The sequence below is a fragment of the Mobula hypostoma genome, chromosome 1, assembly GCF_963921235.1.
Source record: "Mobula hypostoma chromosome 1, sMobHyp1.1, whole genome shotgun sequence".
Lineage (NCBI taxonomy): Eukaryota > Metazoa > Chordata > Chondrichthyes > Myliobatiformes > Myliobatidae > Mobula > Mobula hypostoma.
Window position 1 is genome coordinate 143337457 of NC_086097.1, and position 27448 is coordinate 143364904.

General features: G+C 42.3%; 1 protein-coding gene across 2 annotated transcripts in view; it reads left to right on the forward strand.

Annotated features, from left to right (window-relative positions):
• Positions 1–5767: 5767 nt before the first annotated feature.
• The window catches only part of LOC134351190 (uncharacterized), a 72529-nt gene continuing 50848 nt past the window's right edge, over positions 5768–27448 (forward strand). Inside the window, exon 1 of one of the 2 annotated variants that reach the window (XM_063057302.1) lies at positions 5768–6048. In XM_063057302.1, the coding sequence (XP_062913372.1) occupies positions 5979–6048 (70 nt within the window). In that variant the 5' untranslated portion in view covers positions 5768–5978. Of the gene's footprint in view, positions 6049–19664; positions 19708–27448 lie in introns of those variants that run through there. The other variant, XM_063057309.1, reaches the window with a different exon arrangement.

Consider the following 27448-nt stretch of genomic DNA (forward strand, 5'->3'; position numbering starts at 1 on the left):
TTAGCGATGATTTTTCAAAAGTCGATAGATTCTGGCATGGTTCTGGATGACTGGAAGATTGCAAATGTCACTCCGCTATTTAAGAAGGGGGCAAGGAAGCAAAAAGGAAATTATAGACCTGTTAGCTTGACGTCGGTAGTTGGGAAGTTGTTGGAGTTGATTGTCAAGGATGAGGTTACAGAGTACCTGGAGGCATATGACAAGATAGGCAGAACACAGCATGGATTCCTTAAAGGAAAATCCTGCCTGACAAACCTATTACAATTTTTTGAGGAAATTACCAGTAGGCTAGACAAGGGAGATGCAGTGGATGTTGTATATTTGGATTTTCAGAAGGCCTTTGACAAGGTGTCACACATGAGGCTGCTTAACAAGATAAGAGCCCATGGAATTACGGGAAAGTTACATACGTGGATAGAGCGTTGGCTGATTGGCAGGAAACAGAGAGTGGGAATAAAGGGATCCTATTCTGGTTGGCTGCCGGTTGCCAGTGGTGTTCCACAGGGATCAGTGTTGGGGCCGCTTCTTTTTACATTGTACATCAACGATTTGGATTATGGAATAGATGGCTTTGTGGCTAAGTTTGCTGACGATACGAAGATAGGTGGAGGGACTGGTAATGCTGAGGAAACGGAGAGTCTGCAGAGAGACTTGGATAGATTGGAAGAATGGACAGAGAAGTGGCAAATGAAGTACAATGTTGGAAAGTGTATGGTTACGCACTTTGGCAGAAAAAAATAAATGGGCAGACTATTATTTAAATGGAGAAAGAATTCAAAGTTCTGACATACAACGGGACTTGGGAGTCCTCGTACAGGATTCCCTTAAAGTTAACCTCCAGGTTGAGTCGGTAGTGAAGAAGACGAATGCAATGTTGGCATTCATTTCCAGGGGAATAGAGTATAGGAGCAGGGATGTGATGTTGAGGCTCTATAAGGCGCTGGTGAGACCTCACTTGGAGTACTGTGGGCAGTTTTGGTCTCCTTATTTAAGAAAGGATGTGCTGACGTTGGAGAGGGTACAGAGAAGATTCACTAGAATGATTCCGGGAATGAGAGAGTTAACATATGAGGAACATTTGTCCGCTCTTGGACTGTATTCCTTGGAGTTTAGAAGAATGAGGGGAGACCTCATAGAAACATTTCGAATGTTAAAAGGCATGGACAGAGTGGATGTGGCAAAGTTGTTTCCCATGATGGGGGAGTCTAGTACGAGAGGGCATGACTTCAGGATTGAAGGGCGCCCTTTCAGAACAGAAATGCGAAAAATTTTTTTAGTCAGAGGGTGGTGAATCTATGGAATTTGTTGCCATGGGCAGAGGTGGAGGCCAAGTCATTGGGTGTATTTAAGGCAGAGATTGATAGGTATCTGAGTAGCCAGGGCATTAAAGGTTATGGTGAGAAGGCGGGGCAGTGGGACTAAATAGGATAAAATGGATCAGCTCATGATAAAATGGCGGAGCAGACTCGATGGGCCAAATGGCCTACTTCTGCTCCTTTGTCTTATGGTCTTATGGTCTAATGGTCTAAACCAAGAATGGTAAAGCTAGTAAGCACACCATGATCAGATTCCCCTCCAGGTCTGCCTGGAAATATATTGCCACTCCTTCATTGCCACTAAGTGTAGGCCCTGGGATTCCCTATCACACAGCTTTACGGCAAAATCTTCATTAGTACAACAGCAAGAATGACAAGCCAGTTTGCTCTTGGGGCAGGGGTGCGGTGGAGGTAACCAGGTACAGACAATAACTGATAACCTTGGTAATGATGCTCCATGCCCAGTACATGAAAAAAAACTACAAGTGGAAAACCGTATCCTGAAGTGACACTGAGGTGTTAGAGAAAGAAAGAAACATTATATCTCAAGTAACTAATTCTTCAAAATGAACTCTTGGGATTCATGGGCATGAGTCAGCACAAAAACACACTGACTGGAGTTGAAAGTAAAGTCCTGCTCAAGAATGAGTGGAAGACTACGATTGTTTATTCCTTCATTCTGAATCCCCATATACAGGGGGTTTATCATGTTCATTAATTTCTCCTTTGCTACTATTAACTTATTTAAGTTCCTCATTCTGTTTACCCCATGATTCCTCGGTAGTTTTCAATTGTCTTCTACAATGAGGACAGATAAACATTATTTCTTTAAGTTTCTGAAATTCCTTATTGTTAATATAATACTTGCTTTCAATTGATCCATCTTTATCTTTTGCAAGCTGTTTCTCCTAATATACATGCAGAACCAGTTACAATACTGACAATACTGTTTATTTTTCCTCAGTTTCTACTTTCTCGCTATTCAATAGTTGTATTCAGATCTCAGTTTTGAAGATGATGCAGGCACCTTGAAGGAGTTAAGAGGTGCACAAAACATTTTGGACTACCTAAGCCACATGTAGTGTTTGTTAACATGTAGTTGCTACGAACTTTCCTGTTAACCTTCAAGTTAATATGACCCTCAGGGTAATGATGTTATTAATGGCATTTGCCATTGAAGTCTATTGATATTTTCTACCAGGAAAGGAATGGAGATGTCCCGTGTTAAAAGTTCCACTCCTACTTTTTTTTAAAAAAAGGGAGTGGAAAAGTTTGAGATCTTAAGAGTTCCTCAATGCACTATGAAATGAAATTTTGTAGCAGTGTTTTGACTGTTGTAATATCCAAAATAAAACAAACAACTTCTGCACACTAAGTATCTAGAAATCAAAATAAATAAATATATCATCTATTTTGTTGATGTTCATTGAGGCATGAAGGTTACCCCAGCACATCACGAAGAACTTCCCTGTACAATAGAAAGGGGTCCTCACACAGCTGTCTTGTCAAGGATCATTGTAGGGATAGCGAAAGATGTTAACTGGTTAATCTCCCCCCATAAGTAAAATAAACTATACTCAGGTTCTGTCAGAAAAACTTCTTTGCAGAACACATTATAACTAAGATTCAAATCCCAGCTTCAGTGTAATGTGACAAAAAGGCTACCTTTACCATGACTTGTAGAATCTAATAAGTTATCTTGGAATCCCAACAATCTAACCTGAAGAAGAAAAACATCATCTTTAACATTGCTAGAAATTATAGGGAAGCTTTACTTAAATCTGACTCTCGTTGCACTTGGTGCAAGTACCTCCAGTGAAGGGGAGTATTGTGTCCATTCCAGGGCAGCTCACCTACCTTTGGTCCCCGCTGGATATTCATCTCTCACCTGTGGCTCCAAGTAGTGGAGTAGCTGTTTGCGGGTGGCAGCATCCACCCCCTGGTACTCTGCTTCGAGAAGGGTGGGGGGGGTGGAGGTCTAAACCAGGTGGGGGTAGCCAGCAGCCTCATACCCCAGTGAGATAGGGGCATGTCTATCCTAACACGCGAAGCCAGCTCCGGCAGACGGGGCAGATAAGATCTTCAGTGAGATCCAATGGCCTGGGAGGTGGTACTGCAGTGCTCCAGAGAGAATGAAGGGCATGACAAGGCGCAGAAGACATCACGGTCATCCACTGTAACCAAGGAAGACCCCAGTTTGTGACGCTTGTTCATACCACTGGACTCGGACTTCTGAACTTGAGAGAGTGGAACTATTCAAGTGCAGGTGCTTCTCCACTTTAAAAACTCTGCCTGTCATTGTTGGACACGAAGGACTGCCTTAATCTGATAGACAATGTAGAGGGGTTGTTCCTATATAAACTATATTGCACTGACACAGGCACAAGGATCCATCTGTGTAGTATTTTTACTATTACTAATCTGTAGAATATGGGGTTAGATCACACCTTGAAGCCGAATTCTGTCTTGAGAGCCAGCTGTCAGTCAAGTGAGTATCAATATGTTGTTTAGTCATGAAAAAGATAACAATTCTGCAATGAACATTAGAGAATCAAACCAGCCATCCCTACATGCTATGAAGGGCTGAAGGGTCTGTGAACACGCTGCCTGATCCTTTATGACTATGACATGATTGTGAAGGGCAACAGGCTGAAGAAAACATTATTTTCTCCATGTCACACACCAGCCTAATTGCATTCTGCATTCCCTAATCATCACTAGATCAAAGTCCAGCAACTCTTAACCTAGCAGTTTAATTAAACCATCTTCACCCAATGGACTGCAGCAATTCAAGAGAAAGGTCTTCTCACATTCTCCAAAAAGAATAAACAGTAAAAATGGCCTTCCAACAACGCCCACATCGTGAGTGAATTCTAAATTAGACATATTGCTTTCAGCTAGGAATGAACAGTTCCAGGAATGAGCCTGGGTTACGGGAAATGTGTGGCAGCAGCTCTGTCTGCTGTGCCACACTTGGTTACAATCCAGCAGGAAGGGGAGAAAATGAGGGAAAAGAAATACGGAGGAGGGAAGTGTTGGGGTGAGAGAGGCTGGTGAACGAAAGAAGCCATTTTGCTTTGAAGAATTTGTAATCCCATAGCACCTTTCAGGATGTAGTGAAATACCTTATAGTCAGTTACCATAATTTTCTAAACAGGTCTTTCTTGAGATTTTTGTGCAAGATAATGTACAAGAAGCTGCAGTAAGTGACCGTTAAATCTGTTTCAATGATACAGTTGAGGGATAAGTAATGGCATGTATATGAGGAAGAATTCCCCTGTATGAATTAATAATCACATTTTGTTTGATACTGTTTGTTTTTATGAATGTTTGGGATATTTGACTACATGATAAATGTTCAAAATCTGCAGGTTGTTTTTGACAATGTCGACAATTATGAATCCTTGTTCTCAGGTGAATAGGTACAACTCATACAACAGGAGCAGGCCCAGTTTAACATCATGTCCTTCATGAATTGTCTTCCATGATTGCTCTCACATTTGTGAAATTTACCTTTTATAGTCTTAAGGTATTAAATAAGTATTAACAATTTAATAGATTTTTTTTTCCAGTGTGTGTGTGGTGGAGGATGCCTTCTTAAAACATTAAACCAACTCACCTCTTTCCCACTGTTGACAGGCCCACTACCTACTTACAGCATTTGAAGAAAGCAACACACATAAAAGTTGCTGGTGAACGCAGCAGGCCAGGCAGCATCTCTAGGAAGAGGTGCAGTCGACGTTTCAGGCCGAGACCCTGCCTGGCCTGCTGCGTTCACCAGCAACTTTTATGTGTGTTGCTTGAATTTCCAGCATCTGCAGAATTCCTGTTGTTAGCATTTGAAGAAATATATTTTTCTGATTTCTAACATTATCAGCTTTCTTTTGAACTAAATCATCCCTTTTGGTTATTATCTGAGCAGAAAGTCTCAAATTTTCACTTTAAGAGAAGGCTCCCTCCTGGCTTACTGTGTCTCTCTCCACAGGCCCCAGATCACCAGCACCTTTCCCCACCCCCACCCCCGTTTCTCCAAATGCCAACCTCCCCAGCTGTCTCACTGATGGTCTTTGTGCCTTGGTGATTATTGTGAGTGACACCCCTGCTGGTTCTTAAAAAGACACTGCTTGAATCTAAATGAATCCTTAATGAGGGGCAAAGAACGAAGGCTCAACAAAGACTGACACTGGAGAAAGTAGAGCAAAATATGCTTCATCTTTTAACTTTTGAAAAGATCAGACTGATGCAATAGGACGCAAGTCCTGAGAAGTTGCTTTATTTTCTGCAGTATTGATTACAAGCAAGCTGTCTCTTTTTCCTGTCTCTCTCTCTCACTCTCTCTACAATTCTGCAGTGCCTGGTACACACCCTGATTTTCTTCTGAATCCTGCTGACATCATCTAGCATGACACAGCTAAGTACAGTAGAGTGCACTGTCAGAAGGGATGCTGGTGCAGTGCACGCTCAGTCCCAAGCACACACACATAAATACACACGTAGGATCCAGCACACATTTCGGTCTCTCTCTCTCCCCCCGCCTTCCTTGCTTCCCCCTCCCCCAGCTCAACAGCATTGGTAAAAAGAGGTGGAGAGATATCAAACGACACAAGCTGGCTGCTCTACCTAAACAAATCCGCGGCATTAATCCTGAGATCCAGCTCAACAATGCCTGGGGATGCAACGAAAGATGCAGCAAATGTACATCAGGAGTTCCAACCCAAGCAAAGGAGCCCAGGTGAGTCAGTGGGGTGAATCGGTGGAGGGGGTGAGGATTTGATCTGGTTTAATATATATAAGAAAGTCTAAGAGGATTGCTGTTTAACAATCTTAACGTTGCACCCCTGCCTTCTGATGTAGAAATGCAGATTTTTTTTTGAACAGGGCACTGTGTGACAGACATTTTATAAAAGGGGAGGGTAAAAACATGAATCTGTCATCATTCATTAAAGTCTGCTTTTAATGGTTTTGAAATCACTATTAAAACACCAATAACAAATAAAACTGTGAACTGCAGAGCCTTTCTTCAATTGGGTTTAATCATTTATCATTAATATTAAAAATAAATCTCTGCCAGCTTCCATGATTATACATAGAACAGTTTCAGTTTGTGGGTTCTGGTATAAGGTTGCTAGGTGGTGGTGTCAGATTATATAACACTTATGAGCTTTGTAAATACACACTCAGGGATGCCTATTTTAAAATACAGTGCACATACTGAAGCCCAGTAGAAACGAAGGCCAAATACTGTTTACGGAGCTTAGGTGAAATGAAATTCTAGTTTGACGCAGCTGGCAGAAATCTGAGCGAAATGAATGATAAAACAAAGCGAGGATGATCACAAACGTCTTTGAATATACAAGGCTGTAATCAAATTGAAACCCAAACAACTCAGCCCACAGCCAACAGACTAAGGTTTAAAGATGCCTTCCCATGTCGTTTCATCCTGGCTTGGTGGTAATGTTCAAATCTCAGGGCTCACCAGGCCGGGATGAATCATGTGAATCGAGCACTCAATCTAGGCCGACATTTCCAATGTCATGCGGAGGGAGTGCTACACTTTTGGACTTGCAAGCTTCAGATAAGGACAAAGTGCAGGGATTGATCTGATCTCTGAGGAAGATCATGTAAAATATCCTGCAACAATCAGTGGGACAAAACAGGAGAACAGATTCTCAGCAACACACATCAAAGTTGCTGGTGAACGCAGCAGGCCAGGCAGCATCTCTAGGAAGAGGTACAGTCGACATATCAGGCCGAGACCCTTCGTCAGGACTAACTGAAGGAAGAGGCTGGTAAGAGATTTGCAAGTGGGAGGGGGAGGGGGAGAATTCCTCGTGTTTACGAACAGATTCTCAGTCCCATTCTGTCTCTCACATAACCACTGAAGGAGATTTGCACTTTGATGTTTTATGAAGTTTACTGGCTGCCATATTTCCCACGCTACAATAGAGGCTGCAATTTTAAAATTCCTTTACTGGCTCTAAACAGTTTCAGATAAGTAAAAGAGCAATAGTTTATAAGTATGTTTGCTTCAGAGTTTATCTGATAGGTAACCATTGGCATGGATGCGCAAGAGCTTGGCCTGTGGTGTTAAGAAGCCTGAGGGAGTGCTGCCTTCAAAAAAAGCCACGTCAACACCAATCCATTCAATTTAGATGAATGTAAAAGTGTTTGCAGATCTATTCAAACACTTATTACTCCAACAATGTCACTGTAAATATGGAAAGGATAATTGATCCTTCATTAGAAAACAATAGAATGCTCCTGTAGCTCTCCTCTTGAACAGAAAAATATCTCATGGAGATGAACAAAACCAGGGAGCAGCCATTTTTGGCCACTACTGACGTAAAATATCTACCATGTTTCCTTCTACTGTGATGTTATTGTGTTCACTGTCTGCAAAACTCTAAATTCAAAAGAAGATTTTAAGCTCTATCTGATACAGGTATCCAGGGGTACCCTCACTATAGGGAAATTGTACTGTATCCACCTACTATTTAAGGACTTGCTTATTTCCCTGTTCCGTCTCTCTGGCAAGATCTAGCTGTCAATACACACTGCTTGGTGCTGGGCTACCCCTTCCTACCAAGGAGGGGATACTTCCAGTTAATGAAGTAGTTTTAACACAGTTTATTTTATTCTTAATGATACACATTTAAATTTAGATAAATAGTTCTCAACAAACATTTAAAACTCACAGGGGATTTCTGATTTATAAAACATTTCTGAACTACAAAAGATCTGTAAACTATGTCCAAATGATTTCCAAGGTACAGATTTTACAAACTAAAAGAATGTACCAATGAGTACAGATGAAGGAGTCATCCAATGCAGACTGAGGAATGAATTTTAGTTCTTCTGTCACTCTATCTTTCTGTCATTCTCTTGTCGTTCCTAACAATCCCCAATGCTTTCTAATATTTATACTGTTTTGCTACTAGTTGACATTATTTGCATATGATGTTTCTCAGATATGTTTGCTGGGATAAAGTAATTCACATGGATGGTCTAAAAGATTCTGGGGATAGAGATCCAAGACACCCAAATTCAATGCCATGGTGGCTGGCTCTCTGAATATACAAATATCCCAACTATTAATAGATGAGCTACAGTATGTCTGTGCCTATGCTTGATGTGCTAAGTGACATAATCCTATTGTCCTGCATTTTGCTAATGCAGACAAGCCGCCTCGTGGTCACTTCACATATCCCTTGAGCAGCCAGTCAGCTGCTGTGGGCCAGCAGCCTGTGCTGTGTGAACAACACTGTTTGCAAGGCTGCGCTTTTAACTTCAAAACTAATTGATGCTTGCAATTTACATTAAGAACCGAAGACTGGTTCTTGTTTACAACAAGAAGCTGAGCAAGGGATATTAGTTAGAAGTCTGATCTTGTCACCAACAGATATGACCCTATGGAAATGTCATACTGCTGTACTAAAAAGCTAAGGTTAGCACAAGGCTCTCAGGCCCTGGAAGGCAAATACCTGTTGTACTGTAGTCACTGCACAAGCAGATGGCAGAAAGAGCCCAGAAATAAAGAAATGTATCTTCTTCATAGGACGTCCCTCAGGGCATTGGAAAACTTGGTTTTATTATAGCTCTGTGGGTTGTGAAGAGGATAAAGAGACCCGTGTAGGACTTGGCCGCAAGTGGGGTAGTTAATACTTGGTTAGTTAGCTTGGGACATTGTGTGCATCTTTTACCACTTGCACAAAACCTCCACATTCTCCTGTGGAAGAGACTGAAGACAGCCAGTGCCTTTCTAACTGGTTATGAGCCAGGGATTTCCACCAGTTCATGAGAGTCTTCCATTTCTACAAGGAGGCTTTGAAAATGTCCTTGAAGTATTTTCTCTGACCTCTAGGAAATGGCTTGTCATGTTTGGAGCCAAGAGGAGAGTGCTTAGTTTTGGAATTCTGTCTGCATGCCAAACACCAGTAATGGCCTGCACTGAAGCTGGCTGAGTGTCATCAGAACCTCGAGGCTGAGGATATTTACCTCAGAGGACACAGACTGCCGCGGTCAGCCTTTACTGGCAGTGGAGTTGGAGGAGCTTGTGGAAATTGCGGTGATTGCTTTTCTTCAGTCATCCTCGCAGGAGACAGAAGTGCGATGGTATTCAGGCAGCCAGAGGCTGTGTTGGAGATCTGGAGATGGGTGGTGCATTACATCATGAATGTCTGCCTTCATTGAAGGGTGGCTCCTGTGATATGGGAAGTTTTCCAGTGAGTCTCCATGGATCTTGTTACTTAAGAAGTGGGTTCTCCTGTAGTTGGAGACTAGTAGAGGACAATGCCTTCCAGATACTTGGTGTAATCCTTAGTGCTTCAGTGCTAGAGTTCGGTGTGACTTGGAACAGCGGTTGTCCACATTCAGTGAATCACTGATTGAAATTGTATCTGCAGTGTTTATGAATATTCTTGGCACAAAATGGCTGCTAGTTTCCTACTGGGCATGTGTTCACGACATTAAGAATAATTTTTAAGAAATTTATGAATGAGTAGCTAAGCTGGTGGGTTGCAGCTCAGAATATAAAACATTGCTAGAGCTTGGAAAGTTTGTAGGAAAGATTCATTTGGAACAGAGAACAGTTAGAGAGCATATAGTTCAGAATTTAGAAGTCTGTTGATAGTAGAGTGGTAATACTGAGTGGAATAAGAGATTTTATGGTTATAAAATGCTAGAGTAGTATGTTGGATTTTAAGTGAAATAATTAGTTTTATTTTCAATTGCAAGAACGTAGTGAGAAGGATGTGAATATATGATGTACATGGAGGAGCACATAACATTAAAGAATGAAGTCTGCTCACTGACTGCGGTTTCTCCAGGTGCTGCCTGTCCACTACAATGCAGAGCAGGAAATTTACTAACTTCCTGGGCACAGAAGTTCATGCATTGTTACTGCCATTCTCAGCAACGCTGAAATTACAGCAATTAGTGAACAAATCGCTCTCTGTGCATATCTGAAGTAACTCGGGGGATTAGGGGGTGTCTGGAATAGGCATACAGAAGAGTGTGGCAGTCTAGAGTAAGTTGTGCAGGAGATGGGCCTGAACAAGTTATGAATAGTGAAATAAAATTAAGGTGTGTTGGAGGATCACGCACTGAAGAGATCATCTTTGGAGTTCTGGGTATAGAACTGTTTTCCCTATTTAAGGAAGAATGTTAATGTATTGTTAATAATTTTTAGATTACTGGAATAATCTCTGGAATGGACCCATAGTCTTATGCTAAAAGACTAAACAGAGAGGTATTATATTCACTGGTCGATTGTCAATGGCAAGATAAATGTACATAAACATCTTGCAAACTAAAAACAGGACAAGCTTTAAATTTTAAAGAAGTCAAACCATTAAGTCACAGTTAAGGATTTAAAATGGTAATAGTAATCGGTCCAATGGGGAACAGGAACACCTGTCTTGGCTGAGTTGCTTATGTGAAAGGCTGGGCAAGTTAGACTTGTTGGACTTCAGAAGAGTGAATGGTGACCTGATTGAATCATATAAGATCCTGAGAGGCCCTGACAAAGTGTTTGTGGAGAGGATCTTTCCTCTTGTGGCTAAATCTAGAACAAAGGTTTACCGTTAAAAATAAGTGGTCACCTGTTTTGGACAGAAATGATAAACACAAGGGATTCTGCAGACGCTAGAAACAGCGTTCTTACTGATTGTATCACTGGCTACATTAGTTTCTGTGTGAACACTGTACAGTAATGCCATCAACGATTGTTCGCTATTTCCCTCACAACAAACCATGGGTCACCAGTGATCTAAAGGCTCTTCTCAACCACAGAGAGAGAGCCTTTAGATCAGGAGACGCGGAGGAATTGAAACATATGCAGAGGGAGCTAAAGGAGAAGATCAAGGTGGCTAAAGAGGAATACAAAAGGGAGCTGGAGAACAAATTTGGGCGGAGTAAGTGGACAATTTGGGCAGCACCATTTCCAATTTAACCGTATCTTTCCTATGTGTGATGGACAGTTTGCAGAAATCCACCATGCCATGCAAAGTACTAAGTGCAGTCCTCATGCAACTGCTCTGAAAAGTGAAGCTCACCTGAAACTTAACATGGACACCTACCATCTCCTGAGAACTCCCTGTGGTCACCCGCACAGTGGAAATAATTGGACATATGGAGAGGCATGAGGAACATCACTGGCATCAATCGGCCTAGCTGTAGAGCCTTGTAATGCAGCCGTGAATGGGCTAATGAGTTAAACCAATTCTTCAATTGGTTTGATAACTGTCCTCCTGACCACAGCCCCCTCACCAGTCCAGGTGCCGAGGCACCCAATGCTCCCTCAGCACTAACACCTCTCCATGTCCCTCCTCCCATCATCAGTTTAACACAGGCAACCATTGTCTACACCCCTTCCTTGCCCTGCACCTACCATCCACACCTCCACATACCAACTGCTATTGTCCCGATCTTCACCCCTCCAACCCTGGCCCTCAATTTCAGCCAACTCCCCAGTTATCATGGACTCACCTTCACTACTGAGCAGGTGAGGAGGACTCTGGGGAAACTCAGACATGGCAAAGCATTGGGATCAGATGGTGTGAAACCCAGTTCCTCAGGGAGTGAGCTGAGTGGAGTTCTCCAGAGCATCTTCAGTCTGAGTCTCAGCCTGGAAAGGGTCCCAGCCATGTGGTCCCAGTGCCCAAGGGCCTACTGAAAGTCTTGAACGTCCACCATCCAGTGGCCCTGACCATACCCTGTATACCTTGGACTTTAGATACAACACTGAGTCATGTCATCTCCAGAAATTCTCTGATGACTCAGCAATAGTTAGGTGTATAAAGGGAGTACGGGATGATGTTTACAGAGCCCTGGTGGAGGACTTTGTCAAATGGTACAAGCCGATGGGGTTGGACTTTAGGAAGACTAAGCCTGCACTGCTCCCTGTTACTATTGATGGTGAGGATGTGGATGTGGTGAGGATCTATAAGTACCTGGGGGTGCACCTGAATGACAGACTGGAGTGGAGCACCAACACAGAGGCTGTGTACAAGAAGGGCCAGGGTCACCTCTACTTCCTGAGGAGACTGAGGTGCTTTGGAGTATGCAGGCCTCTCCTTCTCATGTTCTACCAGTCTGTTGTCACCAGTACAATCTTCCATGTAGTGGTGTGCTGGGGAAATGGCATCAACACGGGTGATGCCAATAGGCTCAATAAACTGATGAGAAAGGCTGGCTCTGTTATAGGAGTAAATTGGACACAGTGGATGCTGTGGTAGAACAAAGGACCCTATGGAAAATTCTGGCAATTATGGACAATATTTCTCACCCTGTGTATGCCACCTTGGCTAACAGAGGAACACTTTCAGTAATAGACTAAGGCTACGTCCGCACTAGACCGGATAAATCCATAACCGAAGCTTCTTCTCTTCATTTTGACCCTCCGTCCATACTGAAACGGTGTTTTCCTCCCCCGAAAATGGAGCTTTTCTAAAACACTCTCCAGAGTGTTCAAATCTGAAAACACTGGATGGCCGTTGTAGTGTGTACGGGGTAACCGGCTAATTTAAAACTGCTGTCATGACATGCTGGAACAGATGGTGGTGGCAGCGTGGCATTTCATTGTTTTCTTGAATGCAATCTCCAACACCACAACAATATCTGACAATAGATGTGTAACAGCCTAATGTAACATTGTATGGAAATACAAGATAACACTGATGCAGACATGTTTTATACATTTAACAAGGTGCTTTATTAATGTATTGCTTGTGCAAACATTCAATAGATGCAATTGTCACTTTTGCCCAGTAACTCGTTTTATTGCACATGTTAAATACAGCAAAATAATACACAAAGACATGGCAAGAGTAAAGACAAACAAATGAGGTAACAGCAAATTTCACTTTTGCATTTAGTTGTAGCTGTTGTCCCTTTCATCGGTGAAGAGACTATGGCTGTAGGAAATGTTCCTGGACAAATGCGCACCAAGTCTTTCGTTTGGCAAATTCTTTTTAAGTTTTTCTAGTCTGTAACTGGACAAACGCGCACCAAGTATACCGTTTCCTCTTCGCTTGTTTTCTGTGTGTCCTGCGCCTGCCCAGTAGGAGGAGATTCACCCAAATATTCGTTTTAATGTGGACAGAGGTATTTTTAAAAACACCTAGTGTGAATGCCTGTCGTTTTTACGCAAAACCAGTGTTTTCAAAATTATCCGGTCTAGTGTGGATGTAACTGCACTGCCCCAAAGAGCGCTATAGGAGGTAATTCTTACTCTCTGCCAGAAGACTCTATAATGAGTCAACCTATAGACAGGGAAGTGATGACCTCTTCCTGTTAGACTGTTTAAGGTAACTTAATTTTTTATTATTACTTACTTCTCTTCCAATGCTTGTATATTTGTATATCTGTGCACTTGTAATGCTACAGTGACACTGAAATTTCCTTTGGGATCAATAAAGTATCTATCTATCTATCTAGTGAGCAATACACACAAAATCCTGGAGAAATTCAGCAAGTCTGGCATATCTATTGAGGGAAAAAAAAGTCAACATTTTGGCTGAGACTCTTCATTAGGACTGGAAAGGAAGGGGGCAGAAGACAGAACAAGTTGAGGGGAGGGGAAGGAGTATAAGCTGGCAGGTGATAGGAGAGGCCAGGTGAGGGAAAAGATGGAGGGGATGAAATAAATGCTGGGAATGGACAGATGGAAGAGAGAAAGGGCTGAAGAAGGAGGAATCTCATAGAAGACATTTTGGGAAGGAGCAGGGAAACCAGAGAGAAGTGAATGTGCAGGCGAGGTGAAAAGGAGTGCGGGTAAACAGAATGGGGAACAGAAAAAGAGGGAGGGAAGATGTTGGAGAAATTGATGACCTATACCGCCTCACACAACCCACTCACCTTCCCCCTCAATTGGTCACTTATGAGTTACACAGTGAGTTACACAGTAGACAATGAGAATTACGAGATATTGAGAGTCAGGAATGAGTGAAGTGGAGATAGTGAATGTCGGGAGAGAGCTACATGGGGGATAATGAGTGTTGGGAGTGAGTTATGCGCGAGATCCTACCTTAAAACAACATTAGACCATCGAATCCATGGGAGCAATCCCATTCATCCCATACCTCTGTCTTTATTTCCCAAAACTCCTGTAATTTATTCTCTCTCACACATGCCTTTCAACTCCCTTTTGAATCTTTTTACTGTTAACCTGCACTAAGTGGTAACTTAAAGTATCCTATTAACCTACCAACATTCCCAAGCATGCATTACTAAATGACAATAAAAGGGGACTGCATGTCCTCATTATCTAATCTAATCTAATCTAATCTAATCTTTGGGACGTGAGCATAAATTGGAGTACCTGGAGGAAACACATACAGTCATGGAAAGCATGTAAAAACTCTTCAGAGGTAACTCCCAAGGTCAAGATCAAACCTGAGCCTCTGGGGCCATGAGGTAGCAGCATAACAGTTGTGGGAGTGTGTCTCTCACAGAGATGGTGGATAACTGGAGCGAATCACAATAGGAATAGTGAATATTTCCATGGTAAGATCCCAGGAGATAGTGAGTGACCACAGTGAGTTCACAGGCGAAGCTAAATTCCCATTGTAAGCTCCCAGGAGATGGCGGGTGACCACAGGGAGTTCACAGGAGATGGCGGGTGACCACAGTGAACTGACAGGAGATGGCGGGTGACCACAGGGAGTTCACAGGAGATGGTGGGTGACCATGTTAAGTTTCAGGTGAGCTTCACTTTTCAGAGCAGTTGCATGAGGACTGCACTTAGTGCTTTGCATGGCATGGTGGATTTCTGCAAACTGTCCATCACACATAGGAAAGATGCGGTTAAATTGGAAATGGTGCTGAAATATTCATGTGGATTTTGTCAGGACTAGACAGTCTGAGTTATAGGGAAGAGGTTGATGAGGATGGGTCTTCATTCCTTGGAACAAAGGAGACTAAGCGGCAACCTCACAGAATTTTTTAAGATTATGGGAGGCAGATATATGGTGGAGGGAGATGGTCTTTTCCCCAGGGAAAGGGAGCCCAAACTGAGGGGATAGGTTTAGGATGATAGGGGAAAGCTGTGAAATGGATCCAAGGGGCAACTCATTCATGCAGAGGGTGGTGAGTATATGGAATGAACTGCCAGAGGTAGTGGTTGAAGCTGGTACATAGTATAATTTAAGAAGCACTTGAACAAGTGCAGACAGTGACAGGGCTTGCAAGGATATGGGTCGAACACAGGAAGTTGGGATCAGCTGGGAAGACACCTGATCAGCTCGGCCCTGTTTGGCTGAAGTGGCTTTATCTATGATGAATGGCACTGTAACCATGGTGATCCAAAAGCAAATTTACAGGGATAATGGATATTGGAAATCAAGTTCATACACAGTGGTGAGGTCCTGATGGAGAATGACAGGAAGAGCAAGAGCAGTAATTGAAGCAGCGATCATAGCAGGGGATAGAGAATCATATCAGGCAAGCAAAGGAGAAGAGTAATGGGAGTAAGACAGTGAGAAAGTGGAGATTCAAAGGGGAGAGATAGTGGATGAGAAAGAGCCAGTACAGATTTAGAGATGAGAATATGAGAGAGAAAAGGAAACTGCAGAGGTAGAGGAGAGAACCAGTGAAAGAAGTGGCAGATACAAAGACAAGGAGGAGAAATACACACCTTGGCCAGCATCATGGCAATCCATTACCACATATGGCAGAGTGCTGGGTAGTTAAATGCTATTTCCCTTTGCATTTTGGAGCTGCGTATTTCCATCAAACCTCACCAAATTATCAGCTTATTCATTGAAATACTATTCAAAGGCCTTTACTCAGGCAATAATACATAGACGATAACAAGAAGTAGGGCCTCACTAAATAATGTTTCATATACTCCAGCCTAATAATGCTTTCACTAGCCCATTTCTTCATACTACACTCAGATACTCCTTACAGAGCCCAATATACTGACTAATCACACCTGAAAATCACATATTCAATTTGAGACTACAGATCTGTACATTAATGATTACCAGTGCTTCACCGCTAACTTCACTATTCCACTGAGTGGGAGTTCTAGCCAATATTTATCACTCAGCCAATGTAATAGAACAAATTATTTAATCATTGCTGTTTGTGAAAGTTTGTGAGAAAACTTAGAAGCTTCTAAATATCAAACATATCACCAAGGCTCTCTTTTCCAAGAAGAATCTGGTCTGTTTGTGCAATCCCTTCATATAATGCACTCACACAATTTTCTCAATCATCTGGTTGCTTTTACTGAATCTTTTCAATAACTAAACTCATCTTCCTCTTCTAATGTCACCATGATGATGCATAAAGCACTCAAGTCATTTGACTAAAAAGCACCATGGTTCCTTTACTCTTTCAGCTCAATATCAACCTTTTAAAATGTCCCAGTCTTTGGTCTCCCTTTTCTGATGCAACCAGACATTTTTATTGTGAGTTTACCATTTATCAGTTAGGACTCCTGCATCTCTATTACTATTTTGCAATGAAATTAAGCTTCTTTTATGAATTTTTGCATTCCTTTACACTAAAGTCATCCACCATCTGTCTGCTTACTTTCCAAGAGCAAACATATCCTCCTTTAGCCTACCCTGTTTAGCTGTAAATTTCATCTGTCACCTTCATTAACTTTGTAGTATCTGCCACAGTATTGCTGATAAACTGCAGACATAAATTCAACAAATAGGCCTCCATGGACTCCCACTGATGTTGGTCTTTATACTATTTTTATAACCTTCTGGGTTCAATTAATTATCGAGTGCAAACTGTTTTCAATGTTACTCAATTTACCTTCAATGCAAACATTTCCAGAGGAATTGTATTCAAGATTTTACCAAAATCCAAATTCATCCAGACCCTCATATTCAAAACTCTTAAAGAAAACCCATAAGGCAGGCTGTTAATCTGCAGTTGTGTTGGGTCTGCGGTCTAGAAACGGCCACGAAATCCAAAATTGAGTCCATTATTAAGAGATTTGGGGTACTGCGAGGCACATGATAAAATAAATCAGAGTCAGTATGGTTTCTTAAGGGGAAACCTTTGCCTGACAGACCTGTTGGAATTCTTTGAAGAAATAACAAGCAGGATAGACAAAGGAGAATCAGTGGATGTTGTTTACTTAGATATTCAGAAGACCTTTGACAAGGTACCATACATGAGGCTGCTAAAGAGGATCAGAACCCATGGTATTAAATGAAATATACAAGCAGGATAGGACTGGCAGGTGGCAATGAGTGGGAATAAAGAGAGCCTTTGCTGGGTGGCTGTTGGTGACTAATGGTGTTCCACAGGAATCTGTGATGGGACTGTTCCTTCACATGTTATATGTCAATGAAAGGGATAGATAACATAGAAGTAGGAAAGTTGTTTCCATTGGTAGGTGAGACTAGAACTAGGGGACATTGCCTCAAGATTCAGGGAGAAGATTTAGGATGGAGATGAGGAGAAACTGTTTTTCCCAGAGAGGTGAATCTGTGGAATTCTCTGCCCAGGGAAGCAATTGAGGCTTCTTCACTAAATATATTTAAGATACAGTTAGATAGATTTTTACATAGTAAGGGAATTAAGGGTTATGGGGAAAAGGCAGGTAGATGGAGCTGAGTTTACAGACAGATCAGTCATGATCTTATTGAATGGTGGGGCAGGTTCGATGGGCCGGATGGCCTACTCCTGCTCCTATTTCTTATGTTCTCATGATTTGGAAGGTGGAATTGATGGCTTTGTGGCCAAATTTATGGACGATACAAAGATAGGTGAGGGAGGGTGGGTAGGATTGAAAAAGGGAGTCTAGACAGATTAGAAAAATGGGCAAAGAAGTGGTAGATGGAATGCAGTGTTGGAATGATATAGGTATTGGAATGCACCTACATTCAAAATTACACTATCCATTTTCATATTGTTAACTAAAAGAAGCAACCAGAAAGAAATACACACAAAATGCCTATCTTGCTTTGTACAGCAATTAAGGAGAATAAGGAGATTTCCCTATCAGGTGAATGAATGTAAAAAAGTTGTGTAGTTTGATTGATTTAACGTTAACATATCAAGATAACACATTATATTTCAGCAAACATGATTCAGATTGTGTTTAGATAGTGCTGAGCAATGGCTTCCCGGAGATGCTTGTTCTCACTTAGCCTCTCAAACTGCCTCATATGCCAAAAGAAATCAAAATGCTCATTTGGTTTGCTTTTACATGTAGTCAACCACAAACAGTAAGAGTGAAGTCACACTTTGTTCCACATTATAGAAGACTCTGAGGTTCATGTGTTTTAAGGATATTTGTGTGTGTGTTTTATGGTGAGATTTCACTCCTGTACTCTTGGGCACCATTTCACATTCATAAACTGCTGCAATAATGCTTGAACTCTTAGCTTCTAGATTTTTATCACTAGGCCAGAATCCATCATCCATCACCTCTTGGGAAAATTGATTGTTTCTGGGGCAAGGACACATTTTTATGGGTAAATTATGCCCTCCAGTACTTGTGTGAAGCTGTGCCACTGTTACTTACCGAGGGTCTCTGGATGTGTGTTGCACCTTCCTCCATGAATCCCCTGTAAAATTCATTTAGTCATATTTCAGTCACAGCCCACAAAGCTGAGACGCCCTTGACCAGGGCAACCAGTGCCAATCCGTTACTACGATGTCCCTTGTTTGTTCTTGACATACTGTTTTTAGTAAGGGATTTGATAAAGCCCAAATTTTCTTTATAATAAGTAACTGGGAGATTGATCAGAAAACTAAAAGCTTACTGCATCTATGAAAGTGTGCCAATTTAGATTAAAGTGAAGGACAGTAGACAGCATGGTTTTAGAATCAGGAATATGTTATAGGTTACCTAGCTCCATTGCTAGTTGATGTATATCAATGTTATGAACTTAGTTGTCTAATATTAAGTGTAGGTAAAACCATAAGACATTGGAGCAGAATTAGGCCATTTGACCTATCGAGTCTGCTTTGCCATTAATCATAGTTTCTGACAGATCATGTTTTTTTACAGTTTCATTGTTTTTATTTCCTGATTAGAGAATTAATGATTGTTTTGCTTCAGGCCGTGGCTGTTTTTGTAACGGCCTCTGATTTGGTTTTCCATGAAAGCTCGCCATGACCTTGCAGGTGTTAAATTTAATAGCTTCATTTTTTTTTTGGTTGATGTTCTAATGTCTTTGCATAATTTGTATTTGGTCGGGGGTTTGTTAGTCTGGCACTGGACCCTCATTAACTCGTACACTTGTTTGACTTTCTGGGTTGATTGTTTTGTCTGGTTTTGGGAGAGTAGTTAGCATGGCATGAATTCTTTCATTAAAGGGGCAATGCTGCCCCCCCACAGTGCTCGGTCATTATTGATCCTAGTTTGGACTGTTTCTGACCGAGGTTTTCTGTTCTCTGTGTCCTTGTGTTACTCAAGGTTTGATTTAGTTTAACTCTTAATTTTACTGTTTACTGCTCTTTATAGTGATTTTTTTTGATATTTAGAAACTTTTCAGTTCATTACTTTTGGAAGAATCTTTGCTTGACAGATCTTTTTCCATACATGTGTCTAAGACTTTTGCACAGTACTGTATAAGGGGTGCTGGAGTAGCAAATTGTTCATGCTGGAATTAGCTTCTTTAGAACAAAGCCAACAGAGGGGAGATTTAATTATAAGAGGGATAAGAGTGTACAAGGAGCTATTTTTCCTAGTTGAGGGGGTCAATAACCGGAGAACGGAGATCAAGATAATTGGTATGGAATTAGAGTGGAATTGAGGAAAACATTTTTCACCAAGGAAGAGTAGCAGAATGGAACCCAGTGAGGCTGTTAAAGGCAGAGATTCTCAGGTCGTAATTATAAATGAGAATTTGAAGCTGTAATGCACGAGGACATGGGCAGTGAGCTTGAAAGTGGAATAATCCTTGTTGATCTAAAATTATTGCCAAGTGCCCTATTTTCTGTTGCTGTACTTTTCTAAAATTCACTGATTCGTTTCCATGAGTACTTTAATTCAGTCAGGGATGCTATTTTATCAGTCAGGGAACGGACTGAACTAAGGGGGATAAAACAGAGTCAAGGTATGCTGATATGAGTTCAGTGGAACAGAAACAAGCTAAAACAATGGGTCTACCTGGACAAGTGGGTTTGTGGACCTTGGGTAGGAGGTAGAAATGGGAGGTGCAGGGTGCTGGAACTGCTGGTGAAGGTGGATGGGAGATCTCTAGAGTTAATAAGGTTGGTGATGGTGTGGGAGACAATGGCCTGGTATTCCTTAGTGGGATCATGTTCAAGGGGTAAGTAAGAGGAGGTGTTTGAGAGTTGGTGCTGCGTCTCAGCAAGGTAGAGGTCAGAACGGCAAACTTCTACAGCACCCTCTTATCTGCGGGTTTGACGGTGTAGTTAGGATAGGTGTGCAGGGAGTGGAGAGCTGAGCGTTTGGAAGGAGTGAGGTTGGAATGAGGTTGGAAGCTGATGTCCCATCGGCAGTTGGCAATGACAACATCCAGAGCAGGCAGAAGACTAGGGCGGGGTGTCCAGGAAGAGAAGGAGGGTTAAAGATGAGAGAAGGGGTCATCGGTGCGGAGTGAAGAGTCCTTGCCAAAGAAATAGGCTCACAGATGGAGGCAGCAGAAGAAGAGCTCAGCATCGTAGCGGGCAAGGAACTTACTAAGGTGTAGGCGCAGGGGGGCAGAGGTGAAGCCCTTACTGAGGACAGAACGTTCTGCCTCAGAGGGGAAAGTCAGAGGGAATGGTGAAGAAGCAACACAGATGAGAGTTGGGATCGGAGGGGGGACAAAGTTTGGTCATGTCTGAGGGGAAAGGAGGTTTGGGGTGTTCAAGGATGGTAAGGTGAGAGGAAGATGGAGTCTGAGGACCCAAGAGCTGGCGGTGGGACCTGAGAAAGACGGGATTGCGTAGTGGTGGTGGGGGAAGGGGAGACGGGATTGCGTAGTGGTGGTGGGGGAAGGGGAGACGGGATTGTGGAGTGGTGGTGGGGGAGGGGGAGACGGGATTGCAGAGTGGTGGTGGGGGAAGAGGAGACGGGATTGTGGAGTGGTGTTGGGGGAAGGGGAGACCGGCTTTACAGCAGCAGTGGGATCTCCCATTTTAATTCCACTTTCCATTCCGATATGTCTATCCATGGCCCCCAGTATCATGATGATGTCACAGTTCGGTTGGAGAAACAACACCTTATATTCTGTCTGGGTAGCCTCCAACCTGATGCCATGAACATTGACTTCTCCAACTTCTGGTAATGACCCTTCCCTTCACCATTTCCCATCCTATTTTCCCTCTCTCACCTTATCTCCTTGCCCACCCATTGCCTCCCTCTGGTGCTCCTCCCATCTCTTCTTTCTTCCATAGCCTTCTGTTTCTTTCACTAATCAACTTCCCAGCTCTTTACTTCACCCCTCCCCCTTCAGGTTTCACCTACCACCTTATGATTTCTCCCCACTCCCCCCACCCCCCCCCAGCTTTTAAATCTACTCCTCATCCTTTTTTCTCCAGTCCTGCCGAAGGGTTTTTGGTCCAAATCATCGGCTGTAGTCTTTCCCTAAATGCTGCCTGGCCTGCTGAGTTTCTCCAGCATTTTGTGTGTGTTGCTCGGATTTCCAGCATCTGCAGATTTTCTTTTGTTTCCCCATTGACATCAGCCTGTTTTCTCTTGTGCCTCCAAGTATCCCAAAACGTCATCCTTAATAGGGGACATCTTAGCAATGACTCAGGTCAGGCTAACTGGTCTGTTTCATGGAGATAAGGCTCAATCTGGACACACTGGATAAGTAGGTAAGACCTGAAGGTTTCTCGATTTATAGGATGGATGAAGCTCCCGATTTGGAGAGGGTTTTGGAGTCAGATGCTTTGAATCTCCAACATGATTGAAAGGAGGAAGAAGACAGATGAGTCCTGAGGAGGCAAAAGCAGGAAGAAAAAAGGACTACATCAAGGAGAATCCATCAGGGAACATGGATTTAACTAAGGCACAATAGGACATAAAACAGTAAAGCAGAGAAACAGGCCCTTTGTCCTATTATGTTCGTGTCAGTCATGATGCCAAAATATGCAATCTCTTCTGCCTGCTTATTATCCAGATCCCTCCATTCTCAGCATACTTATATGTGTATCTACAAGTTCCTTAAGTGCCATTATCATATCTGTTTCTATCACTACAGCAAGACACCAGAAAAGGTCATGCCCTACATATCTCCCTTAAACTTTCCCCTGTCACCCTAAATGCACATGCTCCAGAATTTGACATTTTTACCTTAGGAGGAAGATTCTGTCTACCCTACCCATGCTTTTCATAATTTTCTAAATTTCTACCAGGTCTTCCCTCAGCACCCGACTTTCCAGAGAAAACAAATTTGTCCAACCACCCCTTTTAGCTCATACCCTCTAATCCATGTAGTATCCTGGTACATCTCTTCCGTACCCTTTCCAAAGCCTCCACATCCTTCTTGTAACAGAACAGCCATACATCTACAAGCTGGCCGAAGTTCCACAAGAAAATGATTCCATAAAAAGGCAAAGAGATAATGATCAAATGATGGATTTTAATTGGGTGTTTTAAAGGATAAAATAGGCCAAGATGCTGCAAATTTTCTTGTTGCTCTTCTACAACTATTGGGGAAGATTTATAATTACCTGAGAATGCAAATGATTTAATATCTTAACCTAAAGATAGTGCTTCTGGCAGTCCAATACCCCTTCAGTATGTCAGTCCAGACCAAAGGTTCCCAACTTGGGGTCCACAGACCCCTCAGTTAATGGTGAGTGTCCATGACATAAAAAAAGTTGGGAACCTCTGCTCTACAATGTGTGTACATGTTTCTGGTGAGCTTTCAGCCCATGAAAAACTCTTCTCCATCCCAGTGATTACCTAAGGAAACACTTAAAGAATCTCTTGGCTTGGTTTCCATAGATTGAGTTTATTAGCAGTATTACAGATGCAAACTTGTATGATTTACAATTTGGTTATACTTTATAATGTTGATAATATCCAGCGAATATATATAGAAATAGATCTCCATTTTGCAGTTTACATTGTTAATTCCTAGAAGAGAAAGAAAACAGAATTAAAGATAATCACTCAGCAGATTGTCACATCCATATGACTCCAAAGAGTTGGTTCCAACTTGCTCAACAGGTAAAATGAATAAGCAGGGAACCCACTCATTGATGAACATTTTAGTAGTGATATCTGGAGCTTCCCATATTCAATTTAAAGCTGCCTTCCTGAGCAGCTATCAAATAAGAGAACCAGGTTTAATGTTGACCAGAGGAAGAAAGCCCAGCAGAGAATATATCTAGAGGGAATTGGAAGCTAAAGGTGTGTATTGCTGCTTATTCTTTCCTTTGACTCATCAGCAAGTAGAGAGACCCTTCTTGTCAGCTCACTTTCTCAACCCAACCACTGCCACCCAGCAAGCCTCCACCACTTCTCCTGACACCTGACCCCATCTAATCCGTTCATGCATAGCTGCTGAAATTTCCGCACTGACTCTAAATATGTAACCATTCTAAACTAGGGATGTCAGGAATTAGTCAGCACCATGCCAGTAAGGTCTAGCCTGAGTCCACCATTCCTGCCAATGGATAAGATCTCCCTTGGGTTCCTGTTTATTACCCACGCACTGGGGAAAGATATTTCCAATAGTGGGCAATGGAAGCAGGGCTGTTTTTTATTGTCAATTCATGGGAAAAACTGAGTATTTAACTAAAGCTAGAGACAGCTTAAATAGCAGACCACATATTGTTTGACTAGAGTCAAGGAATCCAGGATGTATCAGATTCCAGTTCCTAGCTGCAGAGGTTGATTAATGAATCTGCTGAACTTCCAAACACAACTTATTTGTTTAAAGTGACAGTTTTTGTTATTTGTTGCTGCAGCAGTCACAATTTTTAATTTAGATTTCAATCACATGTGGCAAATTTATTTTTCTTTCAGACAATGGAATGGACAGCCACAGGCTTTTCTCACTCAAGGCTCTTCCAACCTGCAGGGATGGGAGATTCGCCTGATTGGGTAGGGGCAAACTCAACGTTAGGTCCAGTGGGAATAGTCAGAAAGAAACATAGAAACATAGAAACATAGAAAATAGGTGCAGGAGTAGGCCATTCGGCCCTTCGAGCCTGCACCGCCATTTATTATGATCATGGCTGATCATCCAACTCAGAACCCAGCCTTCCCTCCATACCCCCTGACCCCTGTAGCCACAAGGGCCATATCTAACTTCCTTTTAAACATAGCTAATGAACTGGCCTCAACAGTTTGCTGTGGCAGAGAATTCCACAGATTCACCACTCTCTGTGTGAAGAAGTTTTTCCTAACCTCGGTCCTAAAAGGCTTCCCCTCTATCCTCAAACTGTGACCCCTCGTTCTAGACCTCCCCAACATCGGGAACAATCTTCCTGCATCTAGCCTGTCCAATCCCTTTAGGATCTTATACGTTTCAATCAGATCCCCCCTCAATCTTCTAAATTCCAACGAGTACAAGCCCAGTTCATCCAGTCTTTCTTCATATGAAAGACCTGCCATCCCAGGAATCAATCTGGTGAACCTTCTTTGTACTCCCTCTATGGCAAAGATGTCTTTCCTCAGATTAGGGGACCAAAACTGCACACAATACTCCAGGTGTGGTCTCACCAAGGCCTTGTACAACTGCAGTAGTACCTCCCTGCTCCTGTACTCGAATCCTCTCGCTATAAATGCCAGCATACCGTTCGCCTTTTTCACCGCCTGCTGTACCTGCATGCCCACTTTCAATGACTGGTGTATAATGACACCCAGGTCTCGTTGCACCTCCCCTTTTCCTAATCGGCCACCATTCAGATAATAATCTGTTTTCCTATTTTTGCCACCAAAGTGGATAACTTCACATTTATCCACATTAAATTGCATCTGCCATGAGTTTGCCCACTCACCCAACCTATCCAAGTCACCCTGCATCCTCTTAGCATCCTCCTCACTGCTAACACTGCCACCCAGCTTCGTGTCATCCGCAAACTTGGAGATGCTGCATTTAATTCCCTCATCCAAGTCATTAATATATATTGTAAACAACTGGGGTCCCAGCACTGAGCCTTGCGGTACCCCACTAGTCACCGCCTGCCATTCTGAAAAGGTCCCGTTTATTCCCACTCTTTGCTTCCTGTCTGCTAACCAATTCTCCACCCACACCAATACCTTACCCCCAATACCGTGTGCTTTAAGTTTGCACACTAATCTCCTATGTGGGACCTTGTCAAAAGCCTTTTGAAAATCCAAATATACCACATCCACTGGTTCTCCCCTATCCACTCTACTAGTTACATCCTCAAAAAATTCTATGAGATTCGTCAGACATGATTTTCCTTTCACAAATCCATGCTGACTTTGTCCGATCATTTCACCGCTTTCCAAATGTGCTGTTATCACATCCTTGATAACTGACTCCAGCAGTTTCCCCACCACCGACGTTAGGCTAACCGGCCTATAATTCCCCGGTTTCTCTCTCCCTCCTTTTTTAAAAAGTGGGGTTACATTAGCCACCCTCCAATCCTCAGGAACTAGTCCAGAATCTAACGAGTTTTGAAAAATTATCACTAATGCATCCACTATTTCTTGGGCCACTTCCTTAAGCACTCTGGGATGCAGACCATCTGGCCCTGGGGATTTATCTGCCTTCAATCCCTTCAATTTACCTAACACCACTTCCCTACTAACATGTATTTCGCTCAGTTCCTCCATCTCACTGGACCCTCTGTCCCTTACTATTTCTGGAAGATTATTTATGTCCTCCTTAGTGAAGACAGAACCAAAGTAATTATTCAATTGGTCTGCCATGTCCTTGCTCCCCATAATCAATTCACCTGTTTCTGTCTGCAGGGGACCTACATTTGTCTTTACCAGTCTTTTCCTTTTTACATATCTATAAAAGCTTTTACAGTCCGTTTTTATGTTTTCTGCCAGTTTACATTTGCCTCCCAGTAATTCAACAGTTTCTCAATGACACTACTGGCTGTTTGCACTGACACTGCCACTTTACATTGGTGCACTATGCCCACCCAACTCCTTACCTTCATTTTAGCAATTTCCTGAATTCCCTGAACATATATAGATATCCAGAACTTTATCCATATTGATAATCTGTTCCCTTTGTCTTCAATTTATCTCCACTATTACCCTTTCCCATAAAATAACTGAAGCAAACAAGGGAGTGAGATTAGAGCGAGTGATATTTAAGTAACAGCTAAACTTTAAGTGTGTGGGCACTGAGCAAAAGAGCGGGATAAGAACACCAGACTTTACCTGATGATCTACTGCTGTTTTTCAAAAGGCACATCTGAAATTTTCAGAAGTTTTAACTATTTGGCCAGGCAGAGTTTTTATCTTCTCTGGTTGTGTTATTGATATAAGGTCAGGTTCAGCTTACAAAGTATTATCCCCGAGAGGTGCTCAGTCCATTTAAACTATAGCAGAGGATGATTACCTTAGACCTGAAATAGAACAGTGATCAAACTGCTTACTTTGAATGACTTTAAACACAATGTCATTGAACCTTGTTGTCATGTGACAGCATGCCTGCGCTGTGCTTCATTTCTAATTACAAAAACAAGGAATTAACCATGAAATTGGCATTATAACAAAGATGCTAAAATAATCTGAACAATATTCCAGGAAATGTTAGAATATTTAGTTTGCAGCAGGAAAGAGTAATGAATAAATGAATTAATGATTGAACAAATGTTGCAATTCTCAAACAAGAAAGATACTGCAGAGAAATTTGAGACTGTAGTTGCTTGCACTACATATAAATCAGGAAGCCCACATAAAAGTTGCTGGTGAAGGCAGCAGGCCAGGCAGCATCTCTAGGAAGAGGTGCAGTCGACGTTTCGGGCTGAGACCCTTCGTCAGGACTAACTGAAAGAAGAGCTAGTAAGAGATTTGAAAGGGGGAGGGGGAGATCTGAAATGATAGGAGAAGACAGGAGGGGGAGGGATGGAGCCAGGAGCAGCTTTAGGCCATTCAGCCCCTCAGTTCTTCTCTGTCAGTTAATAAACTGTTGATCTAATCGTTTCAGTCAAATCACTGCAACCTTTTATTTCCACGTTCATCGAGAATGTATCCTTCTCTGCTTCAGAATTACTGAAAGACTCTGCCTCCATTGATCCTTGAGGGAATGAGTTTAAAA